Source organism: Salvelinus namaycush, chromosome 4 (genome assembly GCF_016432855.1).
Source record: "Salvelinus namaycush isolate Seneca chromosome 4, SaNama_1.0, whole genome shotgun sequence".
NCBI lineage: Eukaryota > Metazoa > Chordata > Actinopteri > Salmoniformes > Salmonidae > Salvelinus > Salvelinus namaycush.
The window spans coordinates 19,588,319-19,614,033 of record NC_052310.1 but is presented as its reverse complement, the minus strand read 5'-3'; the positions used below and the strand labels follow the sequence as shown (position 1 = coordinate 19,614,033).

At 39.3% G+C, this 25,715-nt stretch overlaps 1 protein-coding gene across 3 annotated transcripts in view; it reads left to right on the top strand.

Moving 5' to 3' along the window:
* Positions 1–17,401, top strand: part of kcnc3b (potassium voltage-gated channel, Shaw-related subfamily, member 3b) — a 49,705-nt gene extending 32,304 nt beyond the window's left edge. Inside the window, exons 3-4 of one of the 3 annotated variants that reach the window (XM_038990413.1) lie at positions 1,437–1,519; positions 17,247–17,401. In XM_038990413.1, the coding sequence (XP_038846341.1) occupies positions 1,437–1,519; positions 17,247–17,401 (238 nt within the window). Of the gene's footprint in view, positions 1–1,036; positions 1,241–1,436; positions 1,520–2,230; positions 2,353–17,246 lie in introns of those variants that run through there. The other 2 variants (XM_038990410.1, XM_038990411.1) reach the window with 2 other exon arrangements.
* The last annotated feature ends 8,314 nt before the right edge of the window (positions 17,402–25,715 follow it).

Below are 25,715 nucleotides of genomic sequence, written 5' to 3'. Positions count from 1 at the left end.
AATGTGATATTTCAGTTTATTGTTTTTTTAATAAAATCTGAACATTTTTATAAAAACCTGTTTTTGCTTTGTCATTGTGGGGTATTGTGTGATTGATGAGGGGGGGGGGGACGCTTTAATCCATTTTAGAATAAGGCTGTAACCTATGTGTAAAAAGTCAAGGGGTCTGATACATTCCAAAGGCGCTGTGTAAGCACCAGTCATACTGCAGCATCAACTCACACCCTCAACCCCACCTCTTATACTACCATGTCCAGTTTATAGTTTACCATGCTGTCTAGCTAAGCCAGTATAGACATGAACTTTGACACATTAGCCATTATCAATTACATATCGTAGTCAAATCAAATGTTATTCGTCACATGCTTTGTAAACAACAGGTGCGGGCTATCAGGGAAATGATTACTTACGGGCCCTTCCCAACAATGCAGAGAGAAAAAATAAATAATTTGAAAAAAAATACACAATGAATAAATACACAATACACTATTTTACTGAATCTGTCTTTGTTTATGCATCTCGTGTACCTCATCTGCAGTATTAAATTGTGATCAGTTTACATGCAGTAACCCCCCCCCACCACCATTCCTTTGGCTATTTTCTTATATACCTTTTTTCCAGTGATGGGAGACTGAGGATTCATGATTTCTGTATCGTCGGGCCAAGGTGCCATGCCAAAACCTTCGATATAGCAGCCAATCAAAGTCCCTCAGCTTGCAATAGCAAGCTCTTTGATTGGGCCAATTGAATCATCAAGTCTGCAACTCCTTCCCTCAAACTATGTTCCAATGTCCGTACTAACATTTTACGGAGAATGAAGCAGTGTAATGGGCATGCACCCTAAGTGGTATGCTAGTGTGGATGTGGAAACACTGTCCAGTTTGGCCTCAGTCTCCCATCACAACCTTCCTCCTCTACTATCCAGATACCTCACTTCTCTCCTCCTCTCCTCTTCCTTCATTCCTTCTCCTTTACTCTCTGCTTCTCCCTTGCTCTGCTTCCCCCCCCTTTCCCTGTCTCCTTCTTTTCCCGAAAGATTCCAAGCAGAACGGCGACGCGGCCACTGCGGCCCTGGCGAATGAGGACTGCCCTACCATCGACCAGGTGCTGAGCCCGGACGAGCGGAGTCCCGCGGGGCGAGGGGGCACCGGAGTAACCCGGGAACGCTACCAGCAGGACCGCGCTTGCTTCCTGCTCAACACCAGGGAATTCCGCGCCACAGATGGGAATGTGCGGAAAGGTACGTCACTCCCACAGGGGACAAAACCGTAACCACATACACCACATAGGTCGACAGAGCTACACACAAGATGCCATAAGGCACAAGCACTGATACAGATAAAAATTCTCTGCATATGGAAGATGCTAATAGGGCAGGTGCACAGGGGACAAATACGTACACAAGAGATGTATACATGATCAAATACAGCATATAGGGGAACTGATTTGTGGTTAGTTACTGAGAACACACAGACAGACACAAGCAACGGCCAAGAGCATCATGGGAAGAGCCATGTTGGTGTGACAGAGGTTCCAAACACTAGTTTCTGACAGGACACAACAACACCCACGTACAACATCTTTACTCTTCTGCTCTTCTTTGCTCTGGCCTATACATGTTTCCACCTCTTCACCTTCATGCTGTGACACTTCCATCACACTTGGTATCACCTTTCTTTCTTCCTGTCTGTATTTTCTGTCCCTCTCTCTTTCATTCACTGCCTCAAATTGTCACCCTCCATTTTGTCCTTTGTATTCTCTCATCTTCTCTCACGCTCATGGCTTCTCTCTCTTTCTCTGTCTCTTGTACATAGACAGTTGACCATGCATTAATTGACCTCTCGTCACTTCTGTTTCTCTCTCTCCCTCCCTCTCTCTCTCTCTCTCTCTCTCTCTCTCTCTCCTGCCTCCCTTCCTCCCCCTTGTTTGGCTGCCTCCCACTTGATGCCCTGTCCCCCCCACCCCCTTTCCTTGTCCCCCATCTTTGATTCCATATCCCCATTCTTTTCCCTCCTCCTTTCCTTTCCTCTTCGAAACATGTCTTATTTACACCTGCTTACCCCATGTATACTCTTGTTCCGATTCTGAAACGCAATACCTCGATCCATTTCTTTACGGGCTGCAACAAACCTTTTTTTACCACCTACAACCACCACCACCAAACCTGCACCAAACACTTCTCCTTTACACTCCTCCCAAACTCTCAACGCCACTTTTGACGCTAAACTAGAGGCAGCAGGCTTGGCAGCCAGCCCAGACTCCCCTTTGGCTGATGAATGGTATAAGCTGGAAGGGTCTCTCCTACAGCAGGACCTCAATGCAAACTCCACCTCTTCCTGGATCAAACCATAGGGCCAAGAGGTAACACCTTAAAACCACGGGGACCCGAAATGGAACCCCGTTAGCTGAACCATGTTTTTACCTAATCCGTCCGCCAAACATTTTAGGTTCTCTCAACTCCATGACATTGCATGTTGGCAGTTGACACTGAAACATACCACCCACAGACACACTTGAACACAGAACACACTCACACTCTCACATACAGTACACTATGCATGACTGCAAATCACAACTAGTACCCACTGTGCTGTGTCTGTACAGTATGTTAGGTAAAGTCGAAGTATCACCCATAAATTGCCCTCTGTGTTAATGTAGGTAAGTTCAAATAGTGAAATCAACCCTTACAGAAAATCACATGATTACACGTCTGTAGTTTCATGTTATCACATGTTTCTTTACATATTGTCACCTGTTATCACATTAACCTCACATCAGATCACATGTGATCACATGAACACGTGTTCACGTGAAAATGTATGTAGTGTATGTAATGTAATGTGTTCTGTCCGTAAGGGAATAGATAGGTAGGGGAACAACAGCACCAAGCTATTGAGCTACGGTTGGGTAAAACTGTGATTTGTATATCAAGGCCCAATTGCATTGTATTGCTCAGAGTATCATCCAATCAGAATAATCTATTATTCAGAATAACCTGATCTTTCTTTTCTCATATCATGAATAAGAGGATCTACGTGTTTTCCATATTTAATGTATAGTGTAAGATACTGTGAGTGTGTGTGTGTGTTGCGTGTGCACCAGGCTGTGTATTTGAGAGAGTGTGGTCAGAGCGCGATTGTGTGTGCCGCGTGCGGCAGCTGCACTGAAGTAGCCCTGTAACACTTGAGGGCTATCAGGAACGGCGGGTCACGTGTTGTCTGATCTGCTCTGTGTTGCTGTCTCTCTCTTCAGGTTGTGTCATATCACGCGTTTGTATGTGGGCTTTTTCATTCTTACACGTTACACTGTGTCTCTGTCCTACTCTCAATGCCGTCCGAGTGATGTGTTTGTGTTGTTGTCGTGTGTGGCTTTTACTGTGTTGTTTTGTCTGTCACTGGTGCCCTCTCTACCTCACTGACATTCACCCTGACAGATAGCAAAAGACACATCGCTCTTTGAAGAAATCAGCCTATGCACCGGGCGAAATTTCCAGTCTCACAGATTTCTATCATGATATGATATGTACATATTCTAGCTATATTTAGGGCTTACATAATGGATGATTTTGAATGCGATGTTGTACAGCGGCCATCTTTGGGTCAAAGGTCAGTGGGGTCAGCGGAGCCTCCAAGGTCACGGGAATAGTGCCTTACGATACATGCCGTGCCGGGAACAACATTTTCAGCCATATCATCATATGGCTCTCCTCAACATTGTACAGTCCTCACATTGATAGACAAATGCGACAAACTAACATCAATGCAATGCTGATTGACAAAAAGTTGTGTTTTAAGTGTGTCATGTTTCGAAAAACACTATTCCCTAGACCTCAAAATGTGTACTTTCAGTGCCTAGTGTAGTTAAAAAGGTCAGACTTGACTTCTTGGCTGTACTGTAGTGACCTGAGTACACTCTGTCCCCATAGGATAACCCTTTGAAGAACCCTTTTTGGTTCCAGGTAGAACCCTTTCCACAGATGGTTGTACATGGAACCCAAAAGTGTTCCCCTTTGGGGACAGCCGAAGAACCCTTTTGGAACCCTTTTTTCTAAGAGTGTAGTTAGCTGCACTTGTACAGTTAACTGCACTTGGTGACTGAAAGAAACACCGAAATACTGACTCACTGACTGATGCCGACATTACACTGCCAGACAGACACTATGACAGACTGATTGACTGACAACTAGCTACGTGCCATCTAAGGTAAGCGAGCCTTGAGCTGTTGAACTCCTCTCTTGGAAGCCCCGGACTGCTTCGGTGTTGTGTGTTTTCAACGGTTCTTTTTGTGTATAAAACCTCAACTTAATGCCGCAAATCCCTCTTTAAAACCAAAAAGGAGGCCATTTTAAGCAGGAAGCCAGAAGCACTAGAGGTTTCATAGGATGACATTCAATGTTTACTGAATGAATCCTCCTCTCGTTATCACGGTACAAGCGTTTGGTGGGGGGAAAGCTATAACCCTTTAACTCCCAGAACATTTTACGATATTTGTGACAATTCTACATGCCAACGTTCAGCTCTCAGCATTGCTGAAAATATTGGTATCAGTAGGGGGACTCGAGGATCACAGAAACTTGACTTCCCTCTGTAACCTGAAACGTGTAACATTTGATAGTAACGGAATACCATTGCATCCGTGTGACGCTGAACAAAAATAGAATGCCTCCGAGCAGCATTGCCATTCAATCTCATATTGACCAAAAATCGAATGGAATGCCAAATGGATAGGAATGAGGTGAAGAAACCCAAAGGGAACACTGTAAAATCACTGGAGGTTTGATGGCCATAATTGCTCCAGCTGAAAATAATAATGGCTTAACGATGTGTTCCGTTTTTTTGTTTTAAAGTGGGATTCCCTATTGTGCTCAAACTGGTGTTGTGTGCTTTCCCCACAGTTTCTTTCTTCGATCTTTGTATATGCAGTCCTTAAGTTATTTCAGTAGTATTTCAAGCCTCTCTACAAGATACTTGTCCATTTGACCTCCTTCGCCCGAAATGCAATATGCAGGGTTCAATAAGGTCAAAGGGTCAATTACCTCTTTGATTGCTCACTCGCAGTCATTCCCTTTCCCCCTCAATACTGTCCTCCCACTTGATGCCCTGTCATCTGTTCTTTCTTCTTCTTCTTTCTCTTTACCCTCTCCTTCACTCTCTGTATGTTTTTGTGTCTATGGCCATGTCCCGAAATCTCTCTTGCCTAACTACTTACTAAAACGACACACTGTATCCTAATCGTACTGCATACAGTACTGTTTAGACATACTGTAAAAAAACAACGAATGCAGTAAGCAACAGCTATCAACATATTTGGCTCATCCGTACTGAGAAGGAGTCGTCTAATGTGCAACCACGCTCGTTCCCCACCACGCGTTCATTTCGGTACAGCGCGTCCCCTTATCGAATTATCAACTGTTGTCGAACGTGGTCTGAAAAGCCGATTCTCTTCCACAGTAGTGTGCATTGAACGCTACTAGAATCTAGTAACTAGATGAAAAGTTGATGTGAGTGGTACATCCTGGCATTCAGGGCATACTACATTTTTGAAGTTTCACATACTATAAAATGTCCTATTTTCGCATACCCAAATAGCCTAATATTTAGAATGCAAGTACGGGTATTTAGACATGGCCTATATGTGTGTGTATTAATATGTGTCTTGTGTGTGTATATATATATATATGTGTGTGTGTATTGTTTTGTGTGTCTCTCTTTGAGATTTCTGTTAACCTTCATTTCTCTATATTCTATTAGTTGATTTTGTTGTGTATGTTTAATGTCTGTTTGTCAAGGACCATTGTCAATCAGAGTTCCTTTTAGTCTGTTTCTGTTGTTTCTGTGTCAAGTGTGTAATGTTGTCAGTTACTTTGTCTCTACATGTTGGTGTGCTTTGTAGTCTGTTTGTCTTTAGTCAGATTGTCTATCTACCTTTCCTCCTCTCAATCTTCCCATCACCTATGCTTATTTTTAATAATTGGGATAATTTAATTTAATTAAATGCATAAATGAATAATACATATATATACATTTATTTGTATTTGAAAATAAATAATACAACAAATAATACAACAAATATTTTAATAAGTTACATCCACAGTGTGGATTTGATTGTATTTCAGTATTAATTTCAATTGAAATGAATTAAGTCATCAAAAAACCTTTGACCTTCAGAAAATACATTTACAATAAGGTTATATTTAGGCACCATTGACTTATTGCATAAATATTTGTCCTAAAATAAATTAAAAAATATTATTTTGAAAAAATAGCTGTCTGTAACGATCTTCTTCATCTGAAGAACAGGAAAGATCGGACCAAAATGCAGCGTGGTACGTGTCCATGTTAAATTTATTATAACTGAACACTAAATACAAAATAACAAAAGTGAAACAACGAAAATCGAAACAGTCCTGAAAGGTGACACAACACAAAACAGGAAACAACTACCCACAAACACCAGGTGGGAAAAGGCTACCTAAGTATGGTTCTCAATCAGAGAACGATAGACAGCTGCCTCTGATTGGGAACCATACCAGGCCAAACACATAGAAATACAAAACATAGAATGAAAAACATAGAATGCCCACCCCAACTCACGCCCTGACCAAATCAAAATAGAGACATAAAAAAGGAACTAAGGTCAGGACGTGAAACTGTCAAATCATTTGCATACAGGACAATCTGGTCATAATGGACACAGTGGATGGATGGGTAAGAGACACGTTTTAATACCATGTGTAGGTCCAACGGCTAATATGTGGGCACAATCAGAATGTGGACAAGATCAGGACAAAGGACACATGTTAGCACCAGGTATAAACAGGGATTTTCTCTCTTTTTCTCTTTATACTCCCTTTTTTTTCTCTTTTTTCTCTTCTCTCTTCTCTTGGTTGCCTGTTTTGGAGAGAATAGATTGTTGATTGATACAGTATGTTGCAGTGTAGTGGAACATTTTGATAATAGTTGAAACTTTGAGCTGGTGAAAGATTCTGCATATTCTAACTAAGGATAGTTTTTTTTACTATTATATACATTGTAGAATAATAGTGAAGACATCAAAACTATGAAATAACACATATGAAATCATGTAGTAACCAAAGTAACCAAGTGTTAAACAAATCAAAGTATATTTTATATTTGTGATTCTTCAAATAGCCACCCTTTGCCTTGATGACAGCTTTGCACACTCTTAGCATTCTCTCAACCAGCTTCATGAGGCAGTCACCTGGAATGCTTTTCGTTTAAAAGGCGTGCCTTCTTAAAAGTTCATTTGTGGAATTTCTTTCCTTAATGCATTTGAGCCAATCAGTTGTGTTGTGACAAGGTAGGGTTGGTATACAGAAGATAGCCCTATCTGGTAAAAGACCAAGTCCATATTATGGCAAGAACAGTTCAAATAAGCAAAGAGAAACGACACTCCATTATTACTTTAAGACATGAAGGTCAGTCAATACGTAACATTTCAAGAACTTAGAAAGTTTCTTCAAGTGCAGTCGCAAAAACCATCACGCGCTATGATGAAACTGGCTCTCATGAGGACAGCCAAAGGAAAAGAAGACCCAGACTTACCTCTGCTGCAGAGGATAAGTTCATTAGAGTTACCAGCTTCAGAAATTGCAGCCCAAATAAATGCTTCACAGAGTTCAAGTAACAGACACATCTCAACATCAACTGTTCAGAGGAGACTGTGTAATCAGGTCTTCATGGTCGAATTGCTGCAAAGAAACCACTACTAAAGAACACCGATAAGAAGAAGAGACTTGCTTGGGCTAAGAAACACGAGCAATGGACATTAGACCGGTGGAAATGTGTCCTTTGGTCTGGAGTCGAAATGTCCAAATTGGACATTTTTGGTTCCAACCGTCGTGTCTTTGTGAGACGTGGTGTGGGTAAACGGATGATCTCCGCATGTGTATTTCCCACCGTAAAGCATGGAGGAGGTGTGATGGTGTGGGGATGCTTTGCTGGTGACACTGTCTGTGATTTATTTAGAATTCAAGGCACACTTAACCAGCATGATTACCACAGAATTATGAAGCGATACGCCATCCCATCTGGTTTGGGATTAGTGGGACTATCATTTGTTTTTCAACAGGACAATGACCCAACACACCTCCAGGCTGTGTAAAGGCTATTTTACAAAGAAGGAGGGTGATGGAGTGCTGCATCAGATGACCTGGCCTCCACAATCCCCCGACCTCAACCAAATTGAGATGGTTTGGAATGAGTCAGACCACAGAGTGAAGGAAAAGCAGCCAACAATTATTCAGCATATGTGACTGACCAGCTCAAATCCGTCTTATATAGCAACATTTGAAACAGTTTTTTTTTTACATTGGATAAAAGTAGAGAGAGCTACAAAATGGTATATCATACACTGTATTTTTGAGTAACAATGGGAAAGTAATTTTGCTTTGAACGTTGATAAACTTGTAAACTCACTTTTGAGAAAAGGGCCGTTGAATGTTTTGATACCTACTGGAGAGCTCTCCTTTGTCTACACCCATTCAGCATTGTTCACACCCTCTTAAGCCAGCCCCACCCATCTCTTTAAGGATTCACATGTGAGGTCATGTGCTAAACAGTGACTAGTGTAGTAAAGATTAAGACTAGAAGTGGTAGTAGCCTACAACAAGGAACAATTCCAGGTAAACAGAAAGTGTCCAGATACAAATATGTTATAAATATTTGACACACTTGTCTAAATTGATGGGTCATGTGAAGAAATGCTATTATCCTCAGCCACATCCAGTGGTGGAAAAAATACTAAATTGTCATACTTGAGTAAAAGTATAAATAACTTTAAATTCCTTATATTAAACCAGATGGCACAATTTTCATAATTTTTTAAATATTTTTATTGACTTATAGCTAGGGGCACAATGTACTTAAGTATCAAAAGTAAAAGTAAAAATATAAACCATTTTAAATTCCTTAATATTAAGCAAACCAGACAGCTGAATTATCTTTTTTTATTGACGGAAGCCAGGGGCACACTGCAACACTCAGACATATTTTACAAACGAAGCATTTGTGTTTAGTGACTCTGCCAGATCAGAGGCAGTAGGGATGAGCAGGGATGTTCTCTTGATAAGTGTGTGAATTGGACAATTTTCCTGTCAAAATGTAACGAGTACTTTTGGGTGTCAAGGAAAATGTATGGAGTAATGTAGGACTGCAGTGAAGTAAAAGTTGCCAAAAATATAAATAGTAAACTAATGCACAGATATAAAAAAAAACTACTTATTTAGGACGTTAACGTATTTTTACTTAAGTACTTTACACCACTGCCCAAATGCCTTCACACCAGGACATTAGCATACTTTATTTATACTGTTACACATGCACTTATCACATAGTATTCCATACATAAGTTAAGGCCATGCAACCTGAGTTGAAACCTGAGTGAGGTGCACATGTACAGTACATTAACAGATGCATGCGCCATATATGTATGTGGTGGACACTTGACACGGTCACATGATATAGTTGTGGTATGTCACAAAATCATGTTATGACCACGCATATCAATATTAATTTTATATTTCAATATTTTGCTAAGTCTTGCTAAGTGGATGGTACAGAAGGTGTAAACAGTACAGCCAAATGGTTACTTGCATAGTTGCAATATCAGAAATAGATACTGTATATTTTATTTATATTGACACTATGTACAAGAACAATATCAATAACGATATCAGTGATAGATGAGGTAGTGTAATGTGGTCTGTGTGTAGCTGGTGTAGAGGAGTCAGGTGCAGGACAGCAGATATGAGTAAATAAACGTATTTTACAAAAAAATGTCAAAGACAATACAAAATAAGCGAGCCCACACAAACGGACCGTATTACATAAAAACAATCACTCACAAACAAACATGGGGGAACAGAGGGTTAAATAATGAACAAGTAATTGGGGAATTGAAACCAGGTGTGTAAGACAAAGACAAAACAAATGGAAAATGAAAAGTGGATCGGCGATGGCTAAAAGGTCGGTGACGTCGACCTCCGAACGCCGCCCGAACAAGGAGAGGGACCGACTTCGGCGGAAGTCGTGACAGGTGCATATGCATACAATCAGGGGGTAAAGTGGCAGAGCAACAGGATAAAAAAAATAGTAGCAGCAACGTATGGCGTGTATGTTAGTAGAGAGTCATGTGAATAGAGGCACTGCAGATAGTTGAGATGACTGGTCCGTCCAAACCACGCATGAACAAGGGAATCTATATTCGGAGAGCCTGTTTCTGTCCTGCCCTTGACTTTGGTGCAGGGCATGTGATGTCCATAGCCTCTTCGTCGAAAAACTCCCTGATCTTGTCTAAAAGATAGTTTGTCTAGCTTTGTCCAGTCCAGGTGGTGCTTTTACAGGCAGACCATCTATGGGAGGTAGGATGTCAGCGTTGCGCAGCAGCTGAAACCTAGTCCCGACAGTCCGTACGCTCCTTGGCGACAACAACACCAGGTTCCAAAGCATCGAAGCTGTAAAACAGGGAATAACAACAACAACAAAAATCAGAAGACATTACAACCCTGCACAACATCCCTTCACCTCCCAAGTTTAGATAAGAAAAACCTCATACAATGAAAATGATTTTTTACCTGAAATTCTGGCAATGCTTGACCTGTGGCAGCGGCCTGAAGTATGGAGTCAGGTGTTGTTGCCAGCCACAGCTTTCCACCAGCACCGTACCATCCTCCAGTCCAGCCAGCTGTGGGATGTTGACCCCTGTCACAGTGCTGCCCTTCACAACAGCAGCAATCTCAGACAGTGTTCACTCTGGTCTTTCTGAGCGCTGCTTGATGAGGCCGAAGCACCAGTCAGGGGCAAACTTGGTGTGGCCTGTGATCAGGAAGTGAAGGTCCAGATTGTGGTGGAGCTTGTGCATGGTCCACCAGGTACAATACCAGAGCACAAACGTATTCTTGTTTTGGCCACTGCAGTTATCACAATTCAGGTCCACACGTGTTTTCCCAACTCCGTAGTTGGTGAAGAAATGGTGCATGTAGGTGATGACTGCGCTGCTGCCTTTGCTTGCTTGGGCCAGCTCTCTTTTTAATGACTGTATGACTGGTGGATTAGAGTCAGGCCTGTTCTACTGATTGATGCTGAAAGACAAATTCCAGATACAAATATTTTAGAATTATTATACAATAGATGCGAAATGGCATTCTGAGAACATCACTACACACAGTTCATACAGGTAATGTTAGCTACTGTAGCTAGCCATCTGACGTCAGCTGGCTAACTAACAGCAAGCTTTAACTAGCAATACAAACCGATTGTCATAGCTAGCTAAAGTTAACCAATAGGTTCAATGTTAGCTAGTTAGCTAGCTAACAGCAACCTTTAGCTTGCAATGAAAACAACTTTCTGACAAAATTAGAAACGTATAATATCTGAATCTGTAGCTAGATTCTTACCTGTATACATGGATGAACGCTTCACGGCAGACTGCAACCCCTTTTATAAGACATCATGTGTTGTTTCTGTTTAACTTGCACAGCTTGTTTAGCCCGTTGTGTTCCACTGATTTCAAAACGTGTTATTTTCAGAGTGAGAGACAGCATTGCAGCCAGAAATCACAACTTTTTCCCACTGACCTTTGTCGATAGCACCTGATAAATTCAGGGCTGCAATGCTATTGAGAGCAGTAGCAACACATTTGCAGTTCTCCGTGGCTAACGTTCTATCTTTCAAAAAAACTGCAGTAGAAAGGATTATTTACGCATTACGAGCAGCTCATTTTATATACACAAGATGCAACACCGCAGACCAATCCAAACTCATCTCTCGGCATGTCCAGCCCACTCATTATCTCTGCCAATCATGGCTAGCGGGAAGGTTGCTGGCTTTCTCTGTGACTAAACCAACTAGGCTCATAATTTAACAATTTTATTCGTATTTACAGATGACATACTAGTTTGATATTAAGGCACATGAAAGTTCACAACGGCATTTCTGCCAAAAAAAGCATTTTGATAAAAAAAATATATATGTTCAAAAGGCTCTCCTATGAAGTCGTGACTTGCGACATACGCCTAGTTTCCTGAATTGGGTCACATATGTGGGAACTCCTTCAAGACTGTTGGAAAAGCATTCCAGGTGAAGCTGGTTGAGAGACTGTCAAGAGTGTGCAAAGCTGTCATCAAGGGTGGCTATTTGTTTAACACTTTTTTGGTTACTACATGATTCCATATGTGTTATTTCATAGTTTTGATGTCTTCACTATTATTCTAAAATGTACAAAATCGTAAAAATAAAGAAAAACTCTTGAATGAGTAGGGGGTTCTAAACCTTTTGACCAGTTGTGTATGTTTCGGATGGAACACTTAACAAGGATCTCCTCCTGAAGCCACTTCTAATAGGCAGATCTTCCCAAAAAATTATGTTTATCTGTTACCTGTCAATTTCATCCTGTCCTAATTCATTGTTCTCTCAAAATATTTTTCAAATGTGAATGTATGAAAAATGAATTGTTTGTTGTTGCACTTCATAAATGCATCTAATTCTCTATGTCAAATATCACTGTTACTCACGTCTCTCCATAACAACACTGCTAATATTTTCACCCATGACAGCTTTTTATCCAATCTAATATTAGACATATATGACCTGTATAAATTGTAAAATATATATCTCCTTGGAGTGTAGGAAGAGGATAGCTGACGCACAATCAGTATGACCTAGATACAGTATGGTTAACAAGTCACTGCCAGCATAATATATGGTGTGTTTTCCCAAAAGACATCCTAGGCAAGTGCTGAGCACATTGTGGCTTGTGTTATGGTGCAAGAACAGACCAATATATTTAAGTATGGGTAATACAAACCCACACCATCTTTAACAACTTCCAGTACCTTCGGAAAGTATTCAGACCCCTTTCCTTTTCCCACATTTTGTTATGCTACAGCCTTATTCTAAAATGGATTACATAAAACATGTTCCTCGTCAATCTACACACAATACCCTACAATGACAAAGCGAAAACAGGTTTGTAGACATTTTTGCAAATGTATATATAAAAAAACTGAAATACTTTATTGACATAAGTATTCAGACTCTTTGCTATGAGACTCGAAATTTAGCCCAGGTGCATCGTTTCCATTGATCATCCTTGAGATGTTTCTACAACTTGATTGGAATCCATCTGTGGTAAATTCAACTGATTGGACATGATTTGGAAAGGCACACACCTGTCTATATAAGGTCCCACAGTTGACTGTGCATGTCAGAGCAAAAACCAAATTGTCCGTAGAGCTCCGAGACAGGATTGTGTCGAGGCACAGATCTGGGAAAGGGTACCAAAACATTTCTGCAGCATTGAAGGTCCCCAAGAACACAGTGGCCTCCATCATTCTTAAATGGAAGAAGTTTGGAATCACCAAGACTCTTCCTAGAGCTGGCCGCCTAGGCCAAATTGAGCAATCGGGGGAGAAGGGCCTTGGCCAAGAATCCGATGGTCACTCTGACAGAGCTCCAGAGTCCCTCTGAATGTCCTTGAGTGGCCCAGCCAGAATGCGGGCTTGAACCCGATCGAACATCTCTGGAGAGACCTGAAAATAGCTGTGCAGTGACATTCCCAATCCGACCTGACAGAGCTTGAGAGGATCTGCAGAGAAGAATGGGAGAAACTCCCCAAATACAGGTGTGCCAAGCTTGTAGCGTCATACCCAAGAAGACTCGAGGTTGTAATTGCTGCCAAAGGTGCTTCAACAAAGTAATGAGTAAAGGGTCTGAATACGTATGTAAATGTGATATTTCAGAGGGGGGGGGTTAACATTTTAACATTTTAATAAAAACCTGTTTTTGCTTTATTAGTATGGGGTATTGTGTGTAGATTGATGAGGGGAAAAAACTGTTTTATCACTTTTAGAATAAGGCTGTAACTTAACAAAATATGGATAAAGTCAAGGGGTCTGAATACTTTCCGAATGCACTGTATTATCTCATGTATGTATAGTATACAATACGAGAAGTATAACGTAGTATAGACTTGCCAAGAAAATTTGTATTTTTGGGTAAAAATCTGGTCTGAATATTTGTACTTCTTCTCTGTTCTCCATGTTCCCTCCATCCACCTCTCCCTCTGTGATTAACATTCATTCTCCATCCCATTCCCAGGCCGCCAGTGCAGTGCAAGTGTAACTAAAGTCTGACTGTAGGTAGGTACTTCCCCTCTCATGTAGTGCCAATTGAGTTTGGCTTTAGGTCGGTATTAAAGTCATAGTGAAACAAAGTAGAAGTAGATTAAGTCCCCTGATATGGTTTATTGACATTTACTGTACATTTATTGTTTTATAATGTAACTAATCTCACGACAGTAGATATTAACTCCCTTTAAGTGTAATGTAAGTCTGGCTGTAAGTAGGTATAAACGTTTTTATCGTAGAGAATAAGTGTTATGCCTGGTAGAAGTAGCCTTTAGATCTTGGGTCCATCCTGGGTCTATTTAAATCCCCATACAATGCCTGACATTAGGTACGTCTTTCCATGTCAGTTTACCAAACTTCTAACTAGAGTCAAAACTGTCAAGGAAAGATGTGTGTTTTTTGTGTTGTCCATGTGAGTCTCCATTTTTCATACTTCAAGTGTTACCGGATTCAATGTAAAGAAAGCTACTGTGGACGTTCAGTTATAAAAAAAAATGTAAAAAAGGGTTTGCTTAATGGGGCTTGATCTGTTTCCTCAGAAGATTAGTTGATACGATGTGGATTAATATAGTGTTTTCATGTAGCTTTGACCAGTTTAGTTTTGGATCATATGAACAGTTTGTGTGAGCCTCTCTTTCTCTTTTTTTTGGGTTGTCTCTCTCTGTCTCCAAGTATTGCATGCTGCATGTTGATTTCCAGGAATAGCACTAGGAGAAAATCCCCAGCGTACATGCTACTGGTGTGTCGCGCTATAATAACTCTCTCTCCAGCCCTACACTTCCACAGTAGCAAACATAGAATATCAGCGTCTAATGCGTGAACCTACAGTATATTTGTCATCATTAGTATAAGTACCCTGGTAAAAATTAAATGGCCAATCATTTCAGCATTTAAAGGAACTCGATGTTGGCAAACAATATTGGTTGCAATTAATCCAGTCCAGGACTGTATCGATTCAAAATCATCATATGAGAAAATGTTTCGACTGGAATGTTGTGAGCTATCGACTGGCTGTAGACCCATTTGAACCTTTGCCATGTGAGGTTCTTTACATAAGTTATTCATTTGTACTTTGTAGAATGTGATATAACAGTTCCGTATGTAATATAATAGTTTCGGAAAACACACTCGCAGCCAATACATGCACGTGTAGGAACATAAGGGAAGCTAAAAGCTAAACACGCTACACAGTTCGGATAAGTTGACCGTCCATCTGACCTTTGGAAGGTCAGTGGGACATAAAAAAAAGGTAAACTATGAATGGAGCAACAACAGTCCCCTTTACGGTACCCTGCCACTGTTCAAGACATGGTTGTGTGTGTAGCACTGGAGAAGCCCAGTGAAAATGTCCTCATCAATATTTCACTGAGTTGCCTTCCAACTAATGTGCCTCAGCCAGCTAGAATTTTAAAAAAGGAACTTTTTTATTTATGGACTAGTGAGGTTTAAATGTAGAGTGGTCTAGTTGGTCACCGTGGACTGCGACGTTGCCATAGTGAAGTGGTTTTTCCTAATGCAGCAAGGAGGCAGAAAGAGCATCATGCCAAGGGGTGTTCTTTGTTGTCTATCTTTGAGTGAAGACCCGTGAGTGTTGGAGCTCTACACTCGTACAGACAACGACTCTCTAATGAGACTATGACCTATGCCGCCATTAGAGGAGATTAGCTAGCATTTACACAATTGGCTGAACTGCCACATACTGTAAAATAAGAGTATGATAACCCAGTAGTGCTCTAATGGTTCAAATCCCGGATTGACACCTGTAGATCACACAGCTTCGCCCACTATGGGCCAGTTAGGCGTTGTTAGAGTAGTGTTAACACCACTACCAATGGGGTTTTATATTTCACCTGACTCAACAGCACTCTTCAGCACACCACTGTGTAGTGTCTATTCTCTGTCTGCTCTCTACGGGGGGGAGCTCAATGTCTGCATGCCTTACCCAGTGATATCGACTGAAAGTACAGAGGGAAAAGCTATATGTTTTATGGTGCTTTAAACAGAAATCTTCATGCAGAGTTTGATATAAAAGCAGAAATTCAGTGAGAATACCAGCGGCCATTGTAGTACAATAGATTTGGATTGGTTTCAATTTAGCAGCGCTCTGTGTTTTAACATACAGTAGTAGAGCACTGATTTACAAAATGTTGCTTTTCCCCCTATAAATAATTCTCTGTTGCAGGATGTGGTTCCCAGGAAAGAGGAAGTGAGTTTGAATGTGGGGGAAATTTGTTCTAATGTTGGCCATGTGAAGTTGTCAGGAATCTAAAGGGTGTCTTGAGAAATGGCCAGTTTGTAACCACGGATTTTGTGTCAATGAGTCTGGGCTCTTCTCACTCTCACGTCACTCGGGAAAATGGACACATGTATGACTCAGGATGAGACACAGTTTTGTGGAAACAATGTTAAAGAATACAATTTTACGTCCCTGACAACTTCATTTGGTCGACCGTTTGATCAGTGAAACCTGAGCTTTGTGTATTTGCTTTATTTGTTGCTGTGTCTTGGTCTGAAAAGAACTGCTTTGTCTTTGACCAAATGGTTGTCTAAAACACCTGAACCTAGGAACCTGGTCAGAGCTGTTGTCTTATTAGGCAATGTTGGGTGCTTTATTCAACTGGTCTGAAGGTTTGAATGTTTTAATCCTAAATTACCTATTAATCAGAACTTTTTTTGTTTTCTCTATTGAAAAGAATAATGAATGACATAAATCATAACTCGCATTTTCTTGTTCTGTCCCGTCCTGTCTTGTCTCTATGTCTGTCCTCGTCTGTCTTTTATATGTCTCCTAACATTTTGACATTATTTACTCACAATTTGATTTATTCTCATTTTATTACTTTCTATCGTGTACTGTTACTAACCTCTATCTTATCTATGCTAACACTCTCAATATGTTTTTCAATTATATGCATCCTTCATTCTACACCCAAATAACCATCAATATGTCAATTTCCCATGTCCACCTTGTCATCACATGTATAAACATTTCAACTTTTTTTTAAACTTGCATTTAATTTAATCCTAAATAACAAATCCAACAACTAAACCAAATAATTATTGTAAACTATTTCCTTTCAATTAATGTTCTCCTCTAAAGCAACTGGCTATGAGAAATCTTGCAGCCTGAACAACATATCAGGAATGGCCGGGTCAACCTTGCGCCTCACTCCAATTACTAGCCCGCCCTTTGAAACCTATGAGGCCCCAGGACCATTGCGCCGCTGCCGTTCCCCAATCCCCTCCATTTTGTAGCAGAAAGGAGGTTCATCGATAGGACAAACAAAATGATGGATTGGCTATAAGGACAGAATGCATTTATGCTGCCACTAGGGTTGTGTACAATGCAAAACAAATAGCAATAACGATAATGATTTGGAACGTAGAAAGATTCTGACCACTTGTCTTGTAAAAACTAAGATGTATGCGTCAGGTAGCTGATGGGGTCAACTTAAGATTTAGTGGTAATGCTTTATTTTACAGCCCAGTTTAAGCTGGTATTTACCTGGTATTTACATGGTATTAAGTTAACTAAGAAACTATGTGGTAACAAAGGTTATTTTCAGTGAAGAGGCGACTCCGGGATGTTGGCAGAGTTGCAAAGAAAAAGCCATATCTCAGACTGCCCAATAGAAAGAAAAGATTTAGATGGGAAAAAGAACACAGACACTGGAAAGAGGAACTCTGCCTAGGAGGCCAGCATCCCGGAGTCCCCTCTTCATTGTTGACGTTGAGACTGGTGTTTTGCGGGTACTATTTAATGAAGCTGCCAGTTGAGGACTTGTGAGGCGTCTGTTTCTCAAACTACAGTTACATTTTCAATTGCAGAATATGTGTGTAGATTAACATACTGCCATTTTTGTGCTTTCTTGACCAAACAACCGAAGCTAATTCTGTCCAGAAAAAAAGTTAAGAAATGAAACGTCTACAGTTCATGTAGCCAAAGGGAAAACATTTTTTTTGTAGATATGGTCAATCTTAAGTAGGTTTCTACTTAATTTGTCACATGTAAATATCAATATACAGTACGTATGTATAGACACCTTTTTTGGTGTTCATCACATGCTCCTTAAAAAAAAAATATATATATATATACATATAGGCTCAAAAGGAAGAAGTATACATTTAAAAATCACAAGGCACTTTCAGTTAATAGTTTCTAACACATTTAAAGGGATACTTCAGGACGTTGGCAATGAGGCCCTTTATCTACTTCCCCAGAGTCAGATAAACTCCTGGATACCATGTTTATGTTTCCATGTCCAGCAGAGGAGCTTGGTGGGAGGAGCTATAGGAGGAAGGGCTCATTGTAATGGCTGGAATGGAACACATTCAATTGTATCAAACACATCAACCATATGGAAACCACATGTTTGACTCTGTTCCATTTATTCCATTTCAGCCATTACAATGAGCCCATCCTCCTATAGCTCCTCCCACCATCCTCCTCTGGTGTCCAGTATGAAGGAAGTCAGAGGTAGTTATTCGAGCCAATGCTAAGTAGCATTAGCGCAATGACTGGAGCCAATGGGTATCTCCTAGCATGCTGGACACAGAGACAGAAAAATGGTATCCACGAGTTCATCTGACTATGGGGGAATTAGATAAAGGGCATCATTGCCAATATCCCAAAGTACCCCTTTAAGCGACGTCAAAATAACACTCTCATAGCGAAGCGATACAACTGCAACTTAAGTCCAGTCCTAGCAGGTCATGAAAGATTATGACAATAACTATCTACAATTGTCACGGCTAAGACGAAATGTTGAATTAATATTTGAACATCACACTTGATGGTTAAGACACTGGTGTTTGTTATACACTGTCATGAACTGTTGTGTAAAGGTAGTTGCTTCTACTGTAGTGTTGCTCAACACTGTAGTGTTGAGTAAAATAGTTGATGTAAGTAGTTAGAATAAGAAGATACATCCATGTTAGTGAGTGATAGGAAGGGCTGGTGATGGAGAGAATGGAAATAAGTAAATATATAGTACTAGAATATTCAAATATTTGTTAAAATACTGTGAATTATACAAATGATGTATAAAATAAGCCGGATTGACTAGTATAATGTATGTATTAGCTATCACTAATGCAAACACTTTACCAACACGTATTATTACTTTACAAGTTGCATGTGCAGATTATACATAAACACACACCACTTTACAATACATGAAAGATATATATTATTGTAAAAAGCAGAACGGGGACATAAATATTTAACATTTATTCCAACCCACTGAAGGCTCAACCATCCGGATCAATATTTCTAACAGTAGGATGTTTAGTTTATATAAATATCTGTTTTTACTTTTGATATCATTTGGTACCTTTTCATTATTATTTCGTCTTGCTTCTTAAAAATCAAAAAAAAAAAAAAAAAAGGAATAGAAAAATTCAATGAAACAATTTATTCCACCTCTCAAAAGTAATTAAATAGAGGGGATGAGACTGGTCCTCAAATGGGATGCAGTAAAGAAGAACAATCTAGCTAGAATACAGTCAATATATATTTTTTATGATCTTTATTAAGTACAACAGATTGTCTTCAGTTTCCACAACCAGTCTTCCCTCTTGGATTGCCATCTTCGTATATAATAATTAATAGACATGAACATGTCATATGAAAAGAGAATCACTCATGCTCATATATGCAATATTACATGCAATATTACATTAATGCGGGAAACATACTGTGCACATACACGTAATTATGCAAATCTATTTTTAATCCTCAAAGAGTGCACAGACTTAATAGGCAATCTACCTATCTAATTGGGGCGGCACCTAGTGGTTAGAGCGTTGGGCCAGTTACTGAAAGGTTGCTAGATCGAATCCCCGAGCTGACAAGGTAAAAATCTGTCGCTCTGCCCCTGAACAAGGCAGTTAACCCACTGTTCCTAGGCCGTCATTGTAAATAATAATTTGTTAACTGGTTAAATAAATAACTGTTCACAATCTAAATGTACTTACTGTATAAGAATGACATGAGCCATTTGTCTTGTTCAAGTTGGTCTTGTCTTGATGGTCTTGTAGATTTTGATGTTGTTGTAGATGTTCTTTTTCATTTTTTTACGCTGAGATAATTTTGTATTTCTTGTATTGGTCGCGTGTATTCATTGTAGGAAATGGACTTTCTGTACCCGTCCGTATTTAAACAAATATTTGTCCTCAAAAGGTCTCACCACTACCTTCAGATCCATATCATCGTAAGTACCTACATTCCATAAACATAACACAAAGGAAATATGACAGACAAAATTTGTGAAAAGCAGAAAGAGAAAAAAAGAAAGAGCCGAATCCCAACTTCAGATCTGCGCGTGTCACTCGAATTCTCACACCAACCTCCCATTTGCTATCAACGCATGGTTTACATGATAGTGCAAGTTGTGCACGTAGATCTCATGTTTGGAATCGGCCCTATGGGATTCAATCAAGATTTGAATCTTGACTGAGCAATATCCTGCCTATCAGTACATCCTGCCTACCAGAACTTATTATGGACCTATATATATTATTGACCAATAGTATCAGTTGTCGTAGTCTGTCCTCACTACTCTTCGTCTAGCAGGCTTATTGTATGACTCTGAAAAGAATTTAATTTTTTCCTGGAAATCCAAGAGCTTCCATACATTTGAGTTTCCAGAATCCTGATGTAAGGCCATATCCCAATTTGAGACATGCATGTGCCTTTCTTTAAGCAAAGCCTCCATTGATGTCGGTGATTGATTTACTACGTTAATGTTTGCATTGCACATGCATATCTTAGGTTAGGATGTGTCCATATTTCTGCACACCTGCACATTGTCTATAGAGGAAAACATGTAGAATATGTATCACTACTACAGCAGGTGCTATTCAAATTATATTTTAATGCAATTGCTGTGCTAATGTGAAGGAAACACAGCTGTTATGTAAATTAAGCAATTAAAGAAAATGCCCACCCATTTCTCTTCATTGGAATGTTTTCGTTCTATGATGATTGATTGTCTATAGTTTATGATCAATGGTGGTTAGAATTTTTTTTTTGTCATTTGCATAGTCACATAGTTCGTTTTTACTCCAATTTTCATTCTCCATTTGTAAACATACCACCTGTTCGTAATTGCAATGGAATGTAACTGAAATATAAGAATGTATAAACTTTGTTTCTGTAGAGAATGAAGGCTGGTATCATATTGCTGTGCTCAATACAACAGACTTAGAACAGACCAACAAATGTTGAAAGGGCCTCTATGAGGCTTCTATAGGCTGCAATGTCAATCTAGGAACACATACAAGCTAGCTAGATTTACCTAGCTACACCTGCAAAGCAATGCTTGTCAATTAAATGGTGAATATTGAATATGCGCATAACTGTATCTACTCACGTGAATATATATTAAAGTCACCTGAAATTCATTTTTCGATGTATACTTTGTCAGTGGGGAACAGGCAAGCTTGGATGTGATTGCCAAATTGGATTTAGCCTGATCCAGATGGTTATTTTAATAGTTTATTACTAATGCTACAAACACCATGTGTCTGTGAATATGCTAAGAGGGGAATTGTACAACATTCTCAGTTTCATTTCCATAACTGTTAATCATTATGTCGTATTTAAACTGTTCATGTTTATGTGGGCTATTTGAATTCATGTAAAAAAGAAACATATGCAACTCAGCTGAAATTATCTTAAACATTCAGGAAAATAGTTTACTTATGCTGGATGTATGCTATACATGGTCATATCTGCTTCTTTATGTACGGTTGAAGTCGGAAGTTTACATACACTTAGGTTGGAGTCATTAAAACTTGTTTTTCAACCACTCCACAAATTTCTTGTTAACAAACTATAGTTTTGGCAAGTCGGTTAGGACATCTACTTTGTGCATGACACAAGTAATTTTTCCAACAATTGTTTACAGACAGATTATTTCACTTATAATTCACTGTATCACAATTCCAGTGGGTCAGAAGTTTACACACACTAAGTTGACTGTGCCTTTAAACAGCTTGGAAAATTCCAGAAAATGATATCATGGCTTTAGAAGCTTCTGGTAGACTAATTGACATCATTTGAGTCAATTGGAGGTGTACCTGTGGATGTATTTCAAGGCTGACCTTCAAACTCAGTGCTTGAATTGTTTGACATCATGGGAATATCAAAAGAAATCAGCCAAGACCTTGGAAAAATAATTGTAGACCTCCACAAGTCTGGTTCATCCTTGGTAGCAATTTCCAAACGCCTGAAGGTACCACGTTCATCTGTACAAACAATAGTACACAAGTACAAACACCATGGGACCACGCTGCCATCATACCACTCAGGAAGGAGACACGTTCTGTCTCCTAGAGATGAACGTACTTTGGTGCGAAAAGTGCAAATCAATCCCAGAACAACAGCAAAGGACCTTGTGAAGATGCTGGAGGAAACAGGTACAAAAGTATGTATATCCACAGTAAAACGAGTCCTATATCAACATAACCTGAAAGGCCGCTCAGCAAGGAAGAAGCCACTGCTCAAAAACCGCCATAAAAAAGCCAGACTACAGTTTGCAACTGCACATGGGGACAAAGATCATACTTTTTGGAGAAATATCCTCTGGTCTGATGAATTAAAAATATAACTGTTTGGCCATAATGACCATCGTTATGTTTGGAGGAAAAAGGGGGAGACTTGCAAGCCCGAAGAACACCATCCCAACCGTGAAGCACGGGGGTGGCAGCATCATGTTGTGGGGGTGCTTTTCTGCAGGAGGGACTGGTGCACTTCACAAAATAGATCATGAGGAAGGAAAATTACGTGGATATATTGAAGCAACAGCTGAAGACATCAGTCAGGAAGTTAAAACTTGGTCGCAAATGGGTCTTCCAAATGGACAATGACCCCCAAGCATACTTCCAAAGTTGTGGCAAAATGGCTTAAGGACAACAAAGTCAAGGTATTGGAGTGGCCATCACAAAGCCCTGACCTCAACCTATAGAAAAATGTGGGCAGAACTGAAAAAGTGTGTGTGAGCAAGGAGGCCTACAAACCTGATTCACTTACACAAGCTCTGTCAGGAGAAATGGGCAAAAATTCACCCAACTTATTGTGGGAAGCTTGTGGAAGGCTACCCGAAACGTTTGACCCAAGTTAAACAATTTAAAGGCAATGCTACCAAATACTAATTGAGTGTATGTAAACTTCTGACCCACTGGGAATGTGATGAAAGAAATAAAAGCTGAAATAAATCATTTTCTCTACTATTATTCTGACATTTCACATTCTTAAAACAAAGTGGTGATCCTAACTAACCTAAGACAGGGAATTGCTACTAGGATTAAATGTCAGGAATTGTGAAAAACTCAGTTTAAATGTATTTGGCTAAGGTGTATGTAAAATTCCAACTTCAACTGTACATAGGAATGTAATATTTCAGAACTATACACACTTTGACATAAGGTAACTGTATTCTGGTCAGTGGTGAAAGACATGTACTGTAAAGGTAAAGCTTAACATGGGAATAATACACTGAACAAAAATATAAACGCAACATGTAAAGTGTTGATCCCATGTTTCATGAGCTGAAATAAAAGATCCCCGAAATGTTCCATATGCACAAAAAGCTTATTTCTCTCAAATTTTGTGCACACATTTGTTTACATTCCTGTTAGTGAGGGTAGTTCTTGAATTGCGGAGGCATTTGGGCATGGCATTTTGGATTATTAGATTTTTTTTTAATGTATTTGGGTATTTCCCATTCTAAATTAACTACTATGGCAGCTTAATGACTACTAAATAATTTTACCGTTATGATTAAATTGTGCGGGCAACAGGAGTAGTAAAACCAATGATGTTGATTGATTGATTGATTAACACCAATTACACGTTTGAGATAATTTAGGATTTTCTTAAATGAAGGCCACAGATGCTAAAATCTAAGTTCTTTAGTTCTTTAGTACTTTAGTTCACAATGTAATTTCCCTTCATTTTAATTGAGTAACACAAATTACACTTTTTACACCAAATGATCAATGGAATCCTAAAATGTATGACACACTAAATCACACTGTGATTAGCTAATCATTTTCTTCAACAGAGACCCTCCCCCAATAACAGTTTGCCACTGGTGGGAATGCTCAAGGTCCTAGTATATCTTTGAAATTACAGATTTTAAAGGGCAGTAACACTAATTCCATAACATTTTTGGAAACACATTATATATATAAAAATAGGGATTTTAATAGCCTTTGATTTTCTATCTATACAATATATTAAATACTTTTGTTTGCTTTCTAGCATTCAAAACAATAGATAGATATCGCTGAATCACAAAAGCATGTTACTACAACTTTACAACTTTAAACATGTTACTACATGTTACTACAATCCACTGCTTGGATAAGCCATTTTTCTTGACATAAGTACTTTAAACATTGCATAAACATAACATTTTGCAGTATAAAGGACTTGCATTATGTTTTATCATTGATTTAACAGTTAAATATGAACAAAAACATGTCTGATGTGTACCTATTTGTAATTTGAAAGTTTTTTTCATGTTTGAAATGGCAAGGGACGCAAATGCCACCGCAATTCAAGAACGACCCAGCAAGTTTTTCAATCCCTATTCACATAGATATGATGATAAAGGGCATCCTTGTCTTACACCTCTAGATGATGTACTATTTTCAAAAAATATATCATTTATTGACTTGATTTTATACTTCATGATGAACTCTTTTAGTTTTGGCCTCATTTCTTTGCTCACTTTAATTCCAATCAGCTTTTCGCTTATGAATTTCAGGATATATAAACACCTACAGTAGATGATTTATGAGTTGACATGCCTCCTCAAACTGTGCTGTTATGTTTGAAACCTGCTAGTAGTTTATAAAAAATGCAGGAGCCAACAGACCCAACAGAATCATCATAAATTGTGAATGTAGCAGTGTGTTGAATTAGTAAAAAGGATGACATCATTCAGTTTTAAGAATACAAACAAAACAAAAATAACATCAATGAATAGCGGGATATTTATGTGGATACTTGCACGTTTTCCTGGAGAAAACTTTAACCAGCTATTTTTCAGTGGACATTGACAGATGAAGAGAGATGGAATGAAGATCAGTTTGAGAAGAGACATTCTAAGTGTCTAAGAGGATGTTGTGTAATTTTGTGGTGAGACTATGTAAGAATTTCTTAACACATCCATAAGCAATGCATTATGCTCTTATGAGACACAAACATATTTGCAATTACAGGTAATGCCACAACATTACCAGTTGCTACCACACATGTATTTATACTTACTTTATTCATGTTAATTTATTAGCTTCCCAAGGTATTATGCAGGGCTTATATAGATGCTATGAAGTTCTAATGTAGTGTTGAGTCTACTCTCTGATGTACAGTGCCTGTCGTGTTGACATAAGATTGTGTTAGTGTGTTTTCTTCATTAGGATAATATGTGTATGTGTGTCTGTCTGTCTGTCTGTCTTGTCTGTGTCTGTGTTGAAAGTGTTGTGCCCTTCCTGTCTCACACAAACAAACACACGCACACACATACAGTACAAACACACAATTCTACAATACTCCTCC